The sequence below is a fragment of the Schistocerca nitens genome, chromosome 11 (assembly GCF_023898315.1).
Source record: "Schistocerca nitens isolate TAMUIC-IGC-003100 chromosome 11, iqSchNite1.1, whole genome shotgun sequence".
In the NCBI taxonomy this organism is placed as follows: domain Eukaryota; kingdom Metazoa; phylum Arthropoda; class Insecta; order Orthoptera; family Acrididae; genus Schistocerca; species Schistocerca nitens.
The window spans coordinates 38196503-38210465 of record NC_064624.1 but is presented as its reverse complement, the minus strand read 5'-3'; the positions used below and the strand labels follow the sequence as shown (position 1 = coordinate 38210465).

Here is a 13963-nt window from a genome sequence, read left to right as displayed (position 1 = left end):
GACCGGCGAGATCGAGGTCCTCAGCGGACGCAAGAATGTCCACCTCATCCGCAGAGCTTGTAGGTAGCGGTGGAGTATGTGCCACTGCAGGTGCCTTGGTCTTAGGGGTCTTCAATGTCGCTTTCCCTCACTGTTCCTTTGGTTGCCCTAGCTTGGAGGGCTTTTTTGGTCAGTCTCCGGGACCGAAGACGATCGTGAAGCTCGACGACCAGCGACCTGTGGCTTCTTCAGCCACTGGTGGGTGTCTGCTGTGCCGCTGGCGGCTGGTAGGAACCTGAGAAGGGAGTAACCCAAGGGATCCCTTCCGAGCGAGAGAAGCCAAAGAAGACTTATGCTTCTCCAGTTTAGAAGTGGGGACTGGTGTCCCGGTGGTTGAGGGGGTTCTGCTCCCAAGGTAAGTGGTGCGGTAGCAACAGAGAGAGAAGGGGGCAGGTGTGGTCCTCTGGCTCTGAAAGCTGACTGTATGTTGTGCAGCTCATGGAACTGGAGCAGGAGTGACAGTGGCGGCATAAGACGACATCATGCGCATGGGATGAAGCCGTTCAAATATCCGCTTAGCCTCAGTGTAGGTCAGTCAATCCAGGGTCTTGTATTCCATTATTTTCCGTTCCTTCTGTAGAATCTTACAGTCCAGCGAGCAAGGGGGATGGTGCTCTCCACAGTTGACACAGATGGGAGGTGGGGCACATGGAGTATCAGGATGGGATGGTCGGCCACAATCGCGACATATGAGGCTGAAAGCACAGCGAGAAGGCACTGGTGGCAACTTGATGATCCCTCGGACCACGGTGGACGTGCCAGATGAAATGGACTGTAAAAGTAGATCTCGGTGAAAAATAATGCCCTGGACCATATTTAAGCTTTTATGGGGAATGATAGTAACAGAAACATCCCCCAGCTTCATACAAGCGAGCAAGGCTCGTCACTGGATAGAGGATGCTGTTTTTATTAAGGCTGACCCTGACCACATTTTGGACAAGCCCTCCACCTCCCCGAACTTGTCCTCTAAATATTCTACAAAGAACTGAGGCTTCTCGGACACAAACGATTTCCCATCAGCTCTGGTACAGACGAGATACCGGGGCAAATACCTTTCACTGTCATTCATAGCCTTTCGTTCCTCCCATGGTGGGGCCAGGGAGGGGAATGATTTGGGGTCATACACGTTAGCCTTGAAGTGAGATTTTGAATGCTTAGAGACTGCTGGTGGCTGGCCACCAGCAAGAGAAGATGTGCCACGCTTCATTGCGTGTCATCCACCCTGATGCCACCTACTCCGACCAAGGGCCCTCCCCCACGTGCGCAACCCAGCCACAGCAAAGGCCACCTGGCAGGATAGCCATTGCTGGGAGTCTTGATGCCCCATGGAGATGGGCATCTACTACTTGGCAATGTGGGGAGTTAACGCTGCAGGCATCATTAGAGCGATCCCTGTGTTGTCAGGGGGCTACAACCAACAGGGTACATGGCCGCCCCACCACAACGGACTGGCTACCGTGCCAATGTGAATATCTTGGAGGAAGAAGAATCTAACATGTGGGGTGTCAGCCACAGAGAACTGCCAGACATCACTGAAACTGTATTAGGAGCAAAAGTGAAGCATCTACAGGGAAGCAATAGGGAACAGATGACAAAACTACTTTTGGAATTCAATGATTTATTTTTGCCAAAAGGACCATTGTCAGGTCTGCATATTACACAACACTGCATACCAATATGAAATGAATCATCAGTCTACCACAATCCGTACAGAATAGCTAGCAACTTTCACCCAATTTTGGAGTTATAAATCGATCAACATCAGAAAGATGGAGTAATTGAAGAATTTGATGTCGACAGTGGGCAGGAATATTTGTGCAAAAAATATAGGTTTTTGTTTGATTACAGACACCTAAATGCGAAAACCATAATGGATGCCTACTCTTTGCCAAACATCACAGAAACTATGGATCATTTAGAGCTATGCTAATATTTTTCAACAATGGATTTGTAGAGTGAGTGTCACCAGATAGAGCCTGTATCACAGGACTGACATAAAACAGCATTTCTGGAACCCTGGGGACACTACCAAATCAGAAGAATGCCATCATCATTAAAAAATGCACCTGTAACATTTCAGAGATTGTTGGACGCAATACTCAGAAGTTTGAAACTATGGAAATGCTATGTATCCTGATGACATAATCGTCTATGGAAGTGATAGCAAACAGTATATGCAGTGATCAAGGGACGTATTCTTAAGGTTCAAAGCAGTGAAGTTAACAGTGAGTACAAAAAAGTGCTATTTTGTGATGAAATAGATAGCATACCTAGGACATATCACAAGATGGAGTTGAGACAGACTTAAGGTTAATTAGAGTGTATGTGAATTTCCTGTACCATAATCTGGCAAATAGTTGAAATCATTCTGCATTTGTGAACTATTAGCACTGGTTGATAAGAGGATATGCGGATATTGCCAGTAGGTTACAGAATTGTTAAAAGAAGGGTACTAAGTTTGTGTGGTCAGAACAGTGTCAGCATGCTTTTGAGGAGTTAAAAGAAGCTTAAACATTGAGTCCAATTGTGGCACTTCCAGATTTTAATACAGAATTTGTTTTATTATGTGATGCATAAAACCATGCACCAGGCTGTGTTATCAAAAGAGGTGCAATTTGCAGAACATCAAGTAGCTTACACTCAAGGCAGCTGAATTCTGCAGAATGAAATTATTCTGCAATGGTGAATGAGATGTTAACCTTATTTATGGACTCACATATATCAAATTTATATGTATGGTGAAACATTTAGAGTAATAATAGATCATGTGGCATTAAAATGGTTGCTGAGGTTAAAGAATCCTTCCCAATAGGCTGACAGGATGGGCAGCATGACTACGCAAATTTGATTTTGAACTTATGCATAAAACTGACTGGCAGCATGGAAATGCAGAAAGCTGAAGTACAAAAGCAGCAGTATTACATATTACTCCGAATATCAGGGAACTACAAACCCAAGTAGAAGTCTTAGAGGGAAGTAGTTATTCAAATGGTTGCAGTCTGTAGAAGATAGTGTTTCAGCTAGGGGTAAATTTGTTGCAAGAAGAGCAGTATTTAAACGGTCTAAGGAAAGTACAGAAGGAACTATCACCGAAGTTGAGATTGGTTTCAGAACCTGAGCACAAAGACTTGCCCTTTAATTTGGAGTAGCCACAGCATCAATGAGAACTGATGGAAGAAAAGTTTAGATTTTCATTTCTGTAACAGTAGCAGGGAAACAAGCACATCACGAGTGCTACATAATTCGTGCATAACTCGTCACATGGGGAATACTGAAGAAATTTGTAAGAGTAAAAACTCAGCAACTGTTATTAACTACAAAGGACAAAGGAAGATATGTAGCAGTGGAGGAGGCAAATTTACAAAAATGTCACCGAGAGAAAATCATAGTCTGTTCGCGTATGGTAATATCAGTGGGGCAGGATTCCTGTGCAGTGAAATTGGTAATGGGACAAAGGAGGAAAGAGAATGCAATTAAAAAGTGGTCCAGCCAGAATTGTACTTTCAGCAGGTCGAGGTACATAGGCTGTACCCTAGCTTTGACAAGATGATAGTAGCAGCTAGTTTTTACAAGTGGAGCGGTAGATCAGCAATGAGGGTAGAATGAAAGGTGAATGCTTTCTTATTAAATGGAACAGCATGCAATGTAATGGAACCTACTTTCTGCCTGTCCACCATGATTGCAGGTATAACTCACTTGCGCCTTTCCCAGCCACATTTGTACAGGCCAGAAGACCCCATGGAAGTGCCACCTGCCGCAAATCTAACCAGCTTAAATCAAACTCTGAGACCAAAACTAATGAAGTCTATAAACATGCTTCTGAACCAGCAGGAGGGACCAATCTTCCTGGAAACGTTATTGCAGCATGTGAATTCATGTTGTGAAAATCAGCACCAGAATGAGACAACACTGACCACTGTCATACCAACCACTGCAGTGGCACTTGTTCTGCTGAGCCTGGTGTTGTTCTGGCACAAAAAAGACAAAGAAAACTACTGAGTACAGACCCAGCCATAGTTCAGGTTCCACTGAGTTCGATAACCCAAGCATAAAAGCAGAAGAATGAAGTAGAATGCACAGTGATATAGTATGAAGAATAATCGACTTATCTTCGCTTTTAAGTGGGAAATTGACAGATAGAAAAAACTGGGCAAGAAGCATAGTAATGAAATTACTACCATGGTGTTTGAGTCAAGGTGCAGGGCAAGGGGCCCTATGGAAATTTACGATTCAGTGAAAGGGTTAAGGTAACCAATTGTTAGAACGACACTCAAGAGGTGAAATAAGGCCAGAAATATTTGCCGCCAGTAACTCTGGTGTAATGGGTAGCATAGTTTGGTCAATCCGAGGGACAGAGTCTTGATAAGAAGAAGGTCAATGAAGTGTATCAACCATAATTGGTAAAAAAATATGCCAGAAGGTAGGTAAGGAAGAAAATTAACATTTTTTTGTTAATTAACTTCAACCCAAATAATTTTTTTTTAAATGTGCTGTAAAGCAAAGAATTTATGGGGTAATTATTTTGTAGATGAATAATTTACAGAGTAATACATTTGTATATGAAGACTGGTGTATTGTTACACATTATTAATACTAGCTTTCTGTTAAAAATAATGGATAGTAAATTTGAGAGAGAGAGAGAGAGAGAGAGAGAGAGAGAGAGAGAGAGAGAGATTTTCCAAAACTATATGCAAATCAATTACAATTGGTTCAATGCAGGGAAAATGCCAAGAAAATATCACAAGACTTCAGAAGAAAGGAAAGAGAGCAACTTAGCAAATGTCTAGATTTAAAATAAAGGAAAAGAGAGAGGAAGAAAGAGCTGTGAATAGTATGTACGAAGAAAGTAAATGCACAACCACTCATGTCACCATAGTATAATCATCAGAATCCTATTTAGGTTCATACTAATCACCATAAACTTTAGGAAAAGCAGTGAAAAGATAGCTACATCTAGACAGTCCAACTCAGAAATATGCAGTAACAAACAAATTAATTGTTCCAGTGGAACAATTTCCATAATGTTTAAGCACACATTAACAACTCAAACTGGATAACAAGGTTTCAGAAAAAGAGAAGGAAAGTTTAATTTTTTTACAACCGAGATAACAATCTGTCAAGCACCTGACAGATGGGATACTAAATTATTTAAAGATCCGAAGACAAATATGCACAGGGTTTTGTAAAAACATTACATGGTACTTTCAGCTCAGGGAGCTTATAAGCAATTCTAGGCAGACACAGAAATGGGGCAAATAAAAAATACTTTCATTCATTACACATTTTATTGCTTCTGAATACACCTAAATGTATATATGAAGGTATCATGCTAACTCTTATTATCTGGTGAATGCACTGAAAAATGACAATGGAAAGAGCATTTTTTATGAGGTAAGGAGTTACTGGAACATGTAGTCTATTGTTAATTCATGTGTACTACGAACTAATGTATAAAGTGTAAAAGCTATAGCTCCTAAACATCAATCCACATTAAATAATGAAGGTGACTGACAAATAAGTAAAATGGAAAAAATGGATTGATGTTGACAGGCAACAAAAATATGCAGAAGTTAATGGTACCATCACTGATGTAGTGTTACAAATTGATAAGGAAATTTTATATTTAATATTTCACTGCTTCATAGAAAACTCACAATTTGCTGAATTGGAGATATGAGCAAAATGGATTTCTTAAATCTGGAGATCTACAGACTGACTTTGTAGATAGTGTGTCTATGATTAACGAAGACAAAAGTCAAAGTGCTCATTCATAACATGAATAAGTACAGGCTTCACAGGTTGCACCTGGATGCTGCAGGAACATTTTATCATGCCATCATCACTAATGAGATCTAACACATGAAACAGTTTCTGTTGCTGTGTTGTCTTATAAATAATACCTGATGTAAATAAGAAGATCTCGCATCTCAAAAAAGTTGACAATTCGTTGAGATGGCCATACTTCTCTATTTGAAAACAAGTACACATTATCCAGTTTGTGTTCAAAAGTATTAAAAGAAGAAAAGGACTGTTATTCTTTGCTGCATGACATGGTAAAGTTTTCATGGATGCTACTGGTGGTACAATGAGGAACGAAGTGTGGAACCAGATGAAACACAGAAAATGATATGCTGACTGAGCTACAGATTTTTTATAAGTGTGCACAAACTTAAATTGAAGCAAAAACCTTGTTTAATGGTACTGGAAGACCACAACAGAGTGAGTGTAACTCACATTCAGCTGAAACATTTTTGCTCATATTCAAAACTATGATTATTTTTAGCCATAAGCTATCATAATATTGTTGTCACTAACCATGAAGCTTGAAAAAACCAATCATCATCTTGTAACTATGGATGCAACCCATCAAAGATGTGCTTGGTATTCAGAGTTGGAAAATGATTTTTGCAGGGATCAAATGCTGGAGATGAAGACACAATTGGAACAGATGCTGTCAAGGATGTGCATGTTGATCTGATAAAATCTGGATTGTTTGTCACTGTAGAAACTTTAAATGAGAGAGGTATAAAACAATTTCTATGGCATATCTGAAAATGCAGAACCTATGGTAATGTTTTTGAAACCCATTCCAAAGGCTACAATTTATTCACACAATACAAAAGTGACAGTACTTTTCGTTAGAACTGAACAAATTTGAACATTAATAAATTAACCAATGACTATTTAAAAAGCAACAGATATTACTTATGTCTTTAAAATTGGGACCTACAACTGTGTTGCAAGATGAATCTTTTAAGAAGAAAATGTAATATAATGAAAAACTGAAAGACCTACGTATTTAAATCGTATGATTTATGTATAGTTTTAGTTTTTTAGAGTATTAAAAATTGCATTATGAATTACGCTATTTGTGCGAGCCGTGTGTCCCAAATGCAATTAGTTTTTCACTTTTATCCTCAAGATTTAAAGTTTTAGATTCAATTATTGCATGCCTAATTTAGCACATTCCTTATGTATTTGGATTTTAAAAGAAGGGTGCAATTCAAATAATTTCTGATTTAAACATAATTTTAAAAAATTCTTTCAGAAGCTGTCTTTAATTCCACACAGCCAACTGTGTGAACATATTATCAATCATTAGAAAAGGAATGTTACTATAAAAATTAATGAAACTCACTTTTCATGCATGTTATTGCCCAAGAGGAAACTTGGAATCACTCTTTCCTCAGCTGAATTGTACTTTTGATTCAACTGACCTTTAATAAGTAAGTATACAGTTGTATTCCATTAAGAAATAATTGTATCTCTATCCACTGAAACTACCAGGCCTACTGATCATACAACAAAATCAAATTATTTCCAACATCAATTGGTGGATATTTAGTAGTTCAGTCATTTCTACAATGAAGTAAACAAATTTATTAACTAATTTACAGGGTCTGTCAATCCTTCAGCGCATTTTAATCATATGAAATTACTTTTAGAATATATGCTCATTTTTTGATTATATTTCAATGCACCCTTTGGGTTGTTCATTAAAATTATTCAAACCGATACTTCAGAACAAGAGTAATTAGATTTTATGTTGGTTAACTGTCACAACACAGCTGACCCAAACACTACTCCTCAAATATTATGAGAATCAATAGTGGACAGATTACATTAACCTCTCAACAGAGCCACATCATTTTATGACAAGAAATTAAGAATGTTCTGACATTTACTCAGCCATAACCTTACTTGCAGATCAGAATTATTTTGAGGAAATATTAAATTCTTTATAAATTCAACAACTAAAGACAATATGATTCATCACTGAAGACTTAGCACACATCCACTGAGTTAACTGTGTTGTAAACGGTATGTACAATACCAATCCGTGTTTGCAACATCTGTATTCAGAGACTGGGCTTAACAGACCAAGTTTTATTTTGAGCATTATATATACTGGTTAGACAGAGATGAAAGGAAACACGTTTACCAATAAAATGAAAAAAGGTAAGGCATATGTACCCATTTCCAGCAATTATTTGGTTCGTATATGGTTCATGGCATATTTCCCTAATTTTAATATACAACAGATACAAATAAGAGAGACTTAAATAATCAACAAAATGTTCTCCTTCACTATTTACAGCAGCCTCCCAATGCTGGGATGACTTTTTCATTATGTAACTGTACAAGTCATGGTGTGATGGTGGAATGACAGCTGCGTAGTGGTGGATTGGGAACAAGAAAAGGGCTGGATGGGTGAGAGCAGTGACTAATGAAGGTTGAGGCCAGGACGGTTACATGAATGTAGATGTATTGCAGGGAAAGTTCCCAGCTGTGCAATTCAGAAAAGCTGGTGTTGGTGGGAAGGATTCATATGGCACAGGCTGTGAAGCAGTCACTGAAGTGAAGAATGTTATGTTTGGCAGCTTGCTCAGCAACAGGGTGGTCCACTTGTTTCTTGGCCATAGTTCGTCAGTGGCCATTCATGTGGACAGACAGCTTGTTGGTTGTCATGCCCACATAGAATACAGCAGTGATTGCAGCTTAGCTTGTATGTTACATGACGGGTTTCACAAGTAGCCCTGTCTTTGATGGGATAGGTGATGTTTGTGACTGGACTAGAGTAGGTGGCGGTGGCGGTGGTGGAGGACATATTGAACACTTCTTGCATCTAGGTCTATTACAGGAATATGGGCCATGAGGTAAGGGGTTGGAAGCAGGAGTTGTGGAAGGATGGACAAGTATATTGTGTAGGTTCAGTGGAAGGCGGAATACCACTGTGGGAGTGGTGGGAAGGATAATGGGCAACAGTCTGTATATATGTGTGTGTGTGTGTGTGTGTGTGTGTGTGTGTGTGTGTGTGTCAACATGCCAATGCTTTTGTTTGGTAAGTTACATCATCTTTGTTTTTAGATTTATAATTACAAAAACACACATCATGCAATTCCAAACAAATCCAAATGACTTACAGATACAAGGAGATATCAATGACAGACACTGGATGAGGATCCATGAGTTAAGTTCTTGGGCATTCAGATCAATAATAAATTAGGAGGCACCAGCATGAGAATGAGTTAACCAAAAAGCTCATATCTCTCTGCCCTGTAATTAATGAATGTTCCTCCAGAATGTCAACTTGCAGAAATGCTTCCTAGCATGCTTTCTCTCAGTACTATCCTATAGGATAATCTTATACAGCATGGCAGCAATGAACAAATTAGTATTTATCCTATACAAGCTTGTAGCAGGATTGTGATGTGAACACCTTGCATTAACCTCTCCATTGACCTAGGGAAACTTGCACATACATGTCACTATGGAACTCCCTATTGGCTTTTACGTTAAATAACATAGATTGTTTTTTATTTCAAGTTGGCTTTCCCAGAAGATAATTCCAAAAACAAGTGAAAACTCCAAAAGATGCCATCATAATTGCCTGTAGGTGAGTAATGCTGAGGGGATCAACTTGACAAGTTTACCAATTTGTGGACCCCATTTCAATTGAAACCCAAGCAGACACCTAGGAATTGTCCGCAGTATGTTTCATTTAGTGTGTAACCAGTAGTATCTACTTCTTCCAGTAGCAGGTCATTTCTGATTGCTTTTCCATCTTATAAATGAGTCTTCAAGGGATGACTTGAACTGGTAACTGCAACGTTAATAAGGGTAAAGTGCTGGGCAATATGAAAAAGAAAATATGTTGGTAGTGATCATGATTTATTATTAAACTTAAGTAATGTGATGAACAGTTTAGTGAGATAATACTGAACTGAATCTGAAGAGAGGGGAATTCTGTAACAAACTGAAGAAAGTTGACAATATTACAAAACACATAGATGGACCAAAAACAGAAGAGATGGAAAATTATCAGAAATATAATTTTTCATATGGATGGTATACCACTGCATTGGAACCTGCACAAAAGAGCACTTCTTACCAGTAAGCTGCCTGAGGGATTGATCAGCTAAATGGGCTGCAGAACTGACCTTGAAATTTGCTTCATCTCACAGTATGGTATCTTTTTTATTGGTGGGAGTTTGTGAAAGGCTCCTCCTATGTGTCTCCTCTTCCAGCAACTTTGGATGAACTATGATGCTACATGGAAACAGCAGTGAGTTTACTAAACTGATATGCTTGCATATCCATGGACTAGGTCTAATACCTGGATGCTTAAATGTGTTGACAAGAACTTTGATATTTGTGAGCAGTAAATGATGAATCTGGCCCTAAACACAGCTGTGAAAAGCACCTTAATGTTGTATGTGCACACACATAAAATGTAAGCAATGAGAAAATCATATGGTTCCTTTGTAAATAAAGGCTTTGCAGGCATGTATAGAAGTAAAAATCTGACCCCAATTCTGTATCTTTATTTATGATTTGAAACATCCTGAGGAATTGCTTATACAGGTATAACTTCTTTCATTGAAATATGAAGATCTTAATTTGTCTCTATGGGTTCCATCTATTACTGAATGTTTCAGAATTTTTTTCATGAAATTAAATTTGCTTTCAACACTGTAATCTCTGCTCTGGCAAGAGATGGGGTGTGAATGGATGAGGGATGAGCCAGGCTGCAAATCTTAAAGGCAAAAGCTCCCACAGGGATTTACCTCTGTGAAGTATAGTGACAACTAGCTGTTTGTGACTGGTGCTAATCTAGTCATATTGCAAATTATGGGAACTGCTAATAGATTATTTTGTATCTATGTATATGTACATTTACTACTATGAACAACATCACTGTTGATCCTACTACATTAGTCACCTACTTATTTTACCTTGTATCTCCACATACATGGATACAATACTACGCACCTAATGGCACTAATGGCGAAGGGTACCCCATAACCCTGCTGGTCATTTCTGTTCCCATTCCACTCGCAAATATGAGGGAAAGAGACTGTATATGTGCCTCTATCAGTCCTGACTTCTCAAATTTTATCTTCATAGTCCTTATGTGCTATGTATGTTGGAAACAAGAAAATCATTCAGCAGTCAGCTTCAAATGGCAGTTCTCTAAATGTTCTCAATGGCATTTCTCAAAAGAGCATCACCTTCCCACTGGGAATTCTCATTTGAGTTCCTGAAAGATGTCCGTTATACTTGTGTGTTGTTTGAACCTACCAGTAACAGATGTAGCAGCCTGGCACTGAATTGCTTCTCCAACAAAGTATTACTTTGCTATCTTGCTCTGGCTTCTCATGCAATTACCTAATAAAATTTCCAATTCCACAATTAATACAGACTCTTGCTGGCCATGTGCCAGTATCAAAATGATCAGCCCTATTTCTCTGCATCATTATTAAGCCCTCGCATTTTATGCTGTCGAGACCACAAAGGTTTCATGGCACTCTAGCTGAGAGAGCTAAGATGTTCACTGCACAACTTCATGTACTACTCAGGATAACTGTTACGGTCAAAAATCCTATTCATAGATTTCTCACGTGTCTACCACTCTTTAATCTAAGTTACATATTTTCAACGTAACAAGTGGGGTACATGTCAGTGATTTCAGCGCCAACCACATGACGTGGTTTTCCAGACCACACAACCAGCAACACACTGTTCTGCACACTTGCATTGGGAGCAGCACTCCATGCAGTGGACACTATCCCTGAACCTCTGGCCCTGGTGCCATGGAGACATATTGCTCGGCTTGTGATCTCTTGGGCTGCATACAAAGGCCAGTATGGCCTTTTGTATTTTCATGGTAAGTGGTCACCAACTACAATCCAACCACTTTGACAACTACAGCTATGCCCTAGGGCACTGTTGTGGGCAAGCTCCTCATTTGCACATCCCTGACTACTATGTGTGGCGTTCTCATTTCTGTAAAACCCTTCTTGTGGAACAACACTACTACTGTTTCACTTACTGTCCTGTCTACTTGTGATGCCAATGCATGCCTTTCATTTGTTTAAAATGGCATAACATGAGTCCCTGTGACATTTAAGTCTTGCCTGTTAGCTGTGAATCAGCTACACTCCTTTACATACTCTCTGAGCTGTCCGTAGCATGATAGTTTGGATCCTCAACCTGTATGCTTGTATAATCACCACACATTCCAGTGTCTGAAGAAGCTAACATTTCAGTGCCTGAAAAATGCTTTATAACTTCAGGAAGTTTGTTTATGAACAATGAGATCGAGAGTGAGCCAGTACCTAACCTTCTGCAATTGTGTGTTGAACATTCCCCAATCTTTGTCTAATTTCATTCCTGTGACATGTTTATCAATGTGACCATCTTCTTCCCTTAGCAAGGTCATAAAGCATATTTAAAAAATTAATCTTTCTTCTTTAGATCTGCTAGGACTTGAATGGTGAGGTCATAGATGGCTTCATCTATGTACAATCATTCACCAAAAGACATAAGATATACACAGAGTTTTTCTATGAATGAAAATTTTATAAGTAATACAACAGGTACCACAGAAGCTGCCACAATATGTACAGGTTGCGGCCTAAGTATCAGGGCTGATCTACAACACACAAATTTTATCTCTTTATCAAAACCCAATTAATTTTTAGGGAAAGGATAAGGACAGTCAATGTTCTTTTGAATTTTATTTATCAGATGTTATTGAAAGGAGGAATATTTCTCAAATGACCTACACTATTGGAACTTACACTTCATCTAAATGTGAATTTAGGGACCATCACAGACAACCATTATACAATATAGTTGATATCAACAAGGGCAACAGAACAGCATTATACCAATGACTAGTCCCCGTCTATTTAAAACCGTCAGAACGTAAGAGGTGATATGAAAGTCAAGTGCAGGAGCAGAAGAATATTCTACAATTACGAACAGCAACAAATTCCAGAAAACTGACAATCTGTGACAATTCCATTTCAATGCAACTTTTACTCTACAAACTTACCAAAAGACTTATTTAACTACAAGCAATACATCAGAGATTTAAATACTTACAATATTCCCAGTTATATTCATTTCCAAATTAAATTCAGGATCCTCCTTGATAAAATCAGTGGACCAAGATATTCCCAATGGATTTTTAACAGACTGAAAGAAGAAAACAATCTGTGAATTATAACTGCTTGCTAACTTCTGTGTGTATGACACAGCTCTCAATATTCCTTTCTTATGATTATCATCCAACTTTGCAGAGATTCTTATCGATTGGGAAGAGTGAGTGTCAGAATGCATCCAAATCAGGGGAGAGAGAGTGTGGGGTGAGGGGAGAGAGATGGAGGGGGGAGAGAGGGTGGAGGGAGACAGAGAGAGGGGGGCAGAGTGGGGAGTAAGAGAGAGAGAGAGAGAGAGAGAGAGAGAGAGAGAGAGAGAGAGAGAGAGAGGGGGGGTAGGGAGAGGGGAAGTGGGTGGAGAGAGAGAGGGGGGGTAGGTTGGGGGGAGAGGGAGAGAGAGATGGAGGAGGCAACAGAGTGTTCTGCCAACCCCTCAATGAGGCAATAAGGTTAAGTTGCCCTCCCTTAAACAGAGTGGTAAAAGCCCTCCTCAAGAATTAAACATAAAACTAAGTCAGCCATTGAGGCATCATCTCCTGACACCACAATGAATGAACCCCAGCCTCCATGAGTAATCTGTCTACAAGACTAGTTCAAAACGCTCCTGTTGCAAATCAAACCCCACAGTGGTGCATCAGATCCTGTATCCACAAGGCTGAGGATCATGCCAAACCATATGCCAGACTCCCATTACCAAGACAGGGTTGTATCATGGCTTTGTAAAGCTGCAGAAGGGCAGTGCACTCTGCACCCCTGCTGGTGTTACTCAGGTGACAAAGTGTACTGAGGTGCAGCAAACACATTCACTTACACTGCCAAAGATTGGGAATTCATGCCAACTAAGAATCAAAGACCAGTCCTAAAAAGCAGTAAGTTCCAGCCTCATTGAGAAGTCTGTCATCAAAATAAAGTTCTGGTTGTGGATGAACCATACAATGTTGACAGAAAACCATGACATGGGTCTTGGCAGCTGAAAA

At 39.4% G+C, this 13963-nt stretch overlaps 1 protein-coding gene across 6 annotated transcripts in view; it reads right to left on the bottom strand.

Annotated features, from left to right (window-relative positions):
- The window catches only part of LOC126213319 (zinc finger protein 726-like), a 113402-nt gene that overhangs the window by 54531 nt on the left and 44908 nt on the right, over positions 1–13963 (bottom strand). Inside the window, exon 1 of one of the 6 annotated variants that reach the window (XM_049941009.1) lies at positions 12931–12981. The exons of the other annotated variants lie outside the window; for them this stretch is intronic. Within the exon in view, the coding sequence (XP_049796966.1) occupies positions 12931–12951 (21 nt within the window). The 5' untranslated portion in view covers positions 12952–12981. Of the gene's footprint in view, positions 1–12930; positions 12982–13963 lie in introns of those variants that run through there. 6 annotated transcript variants of the gene reach the window in all.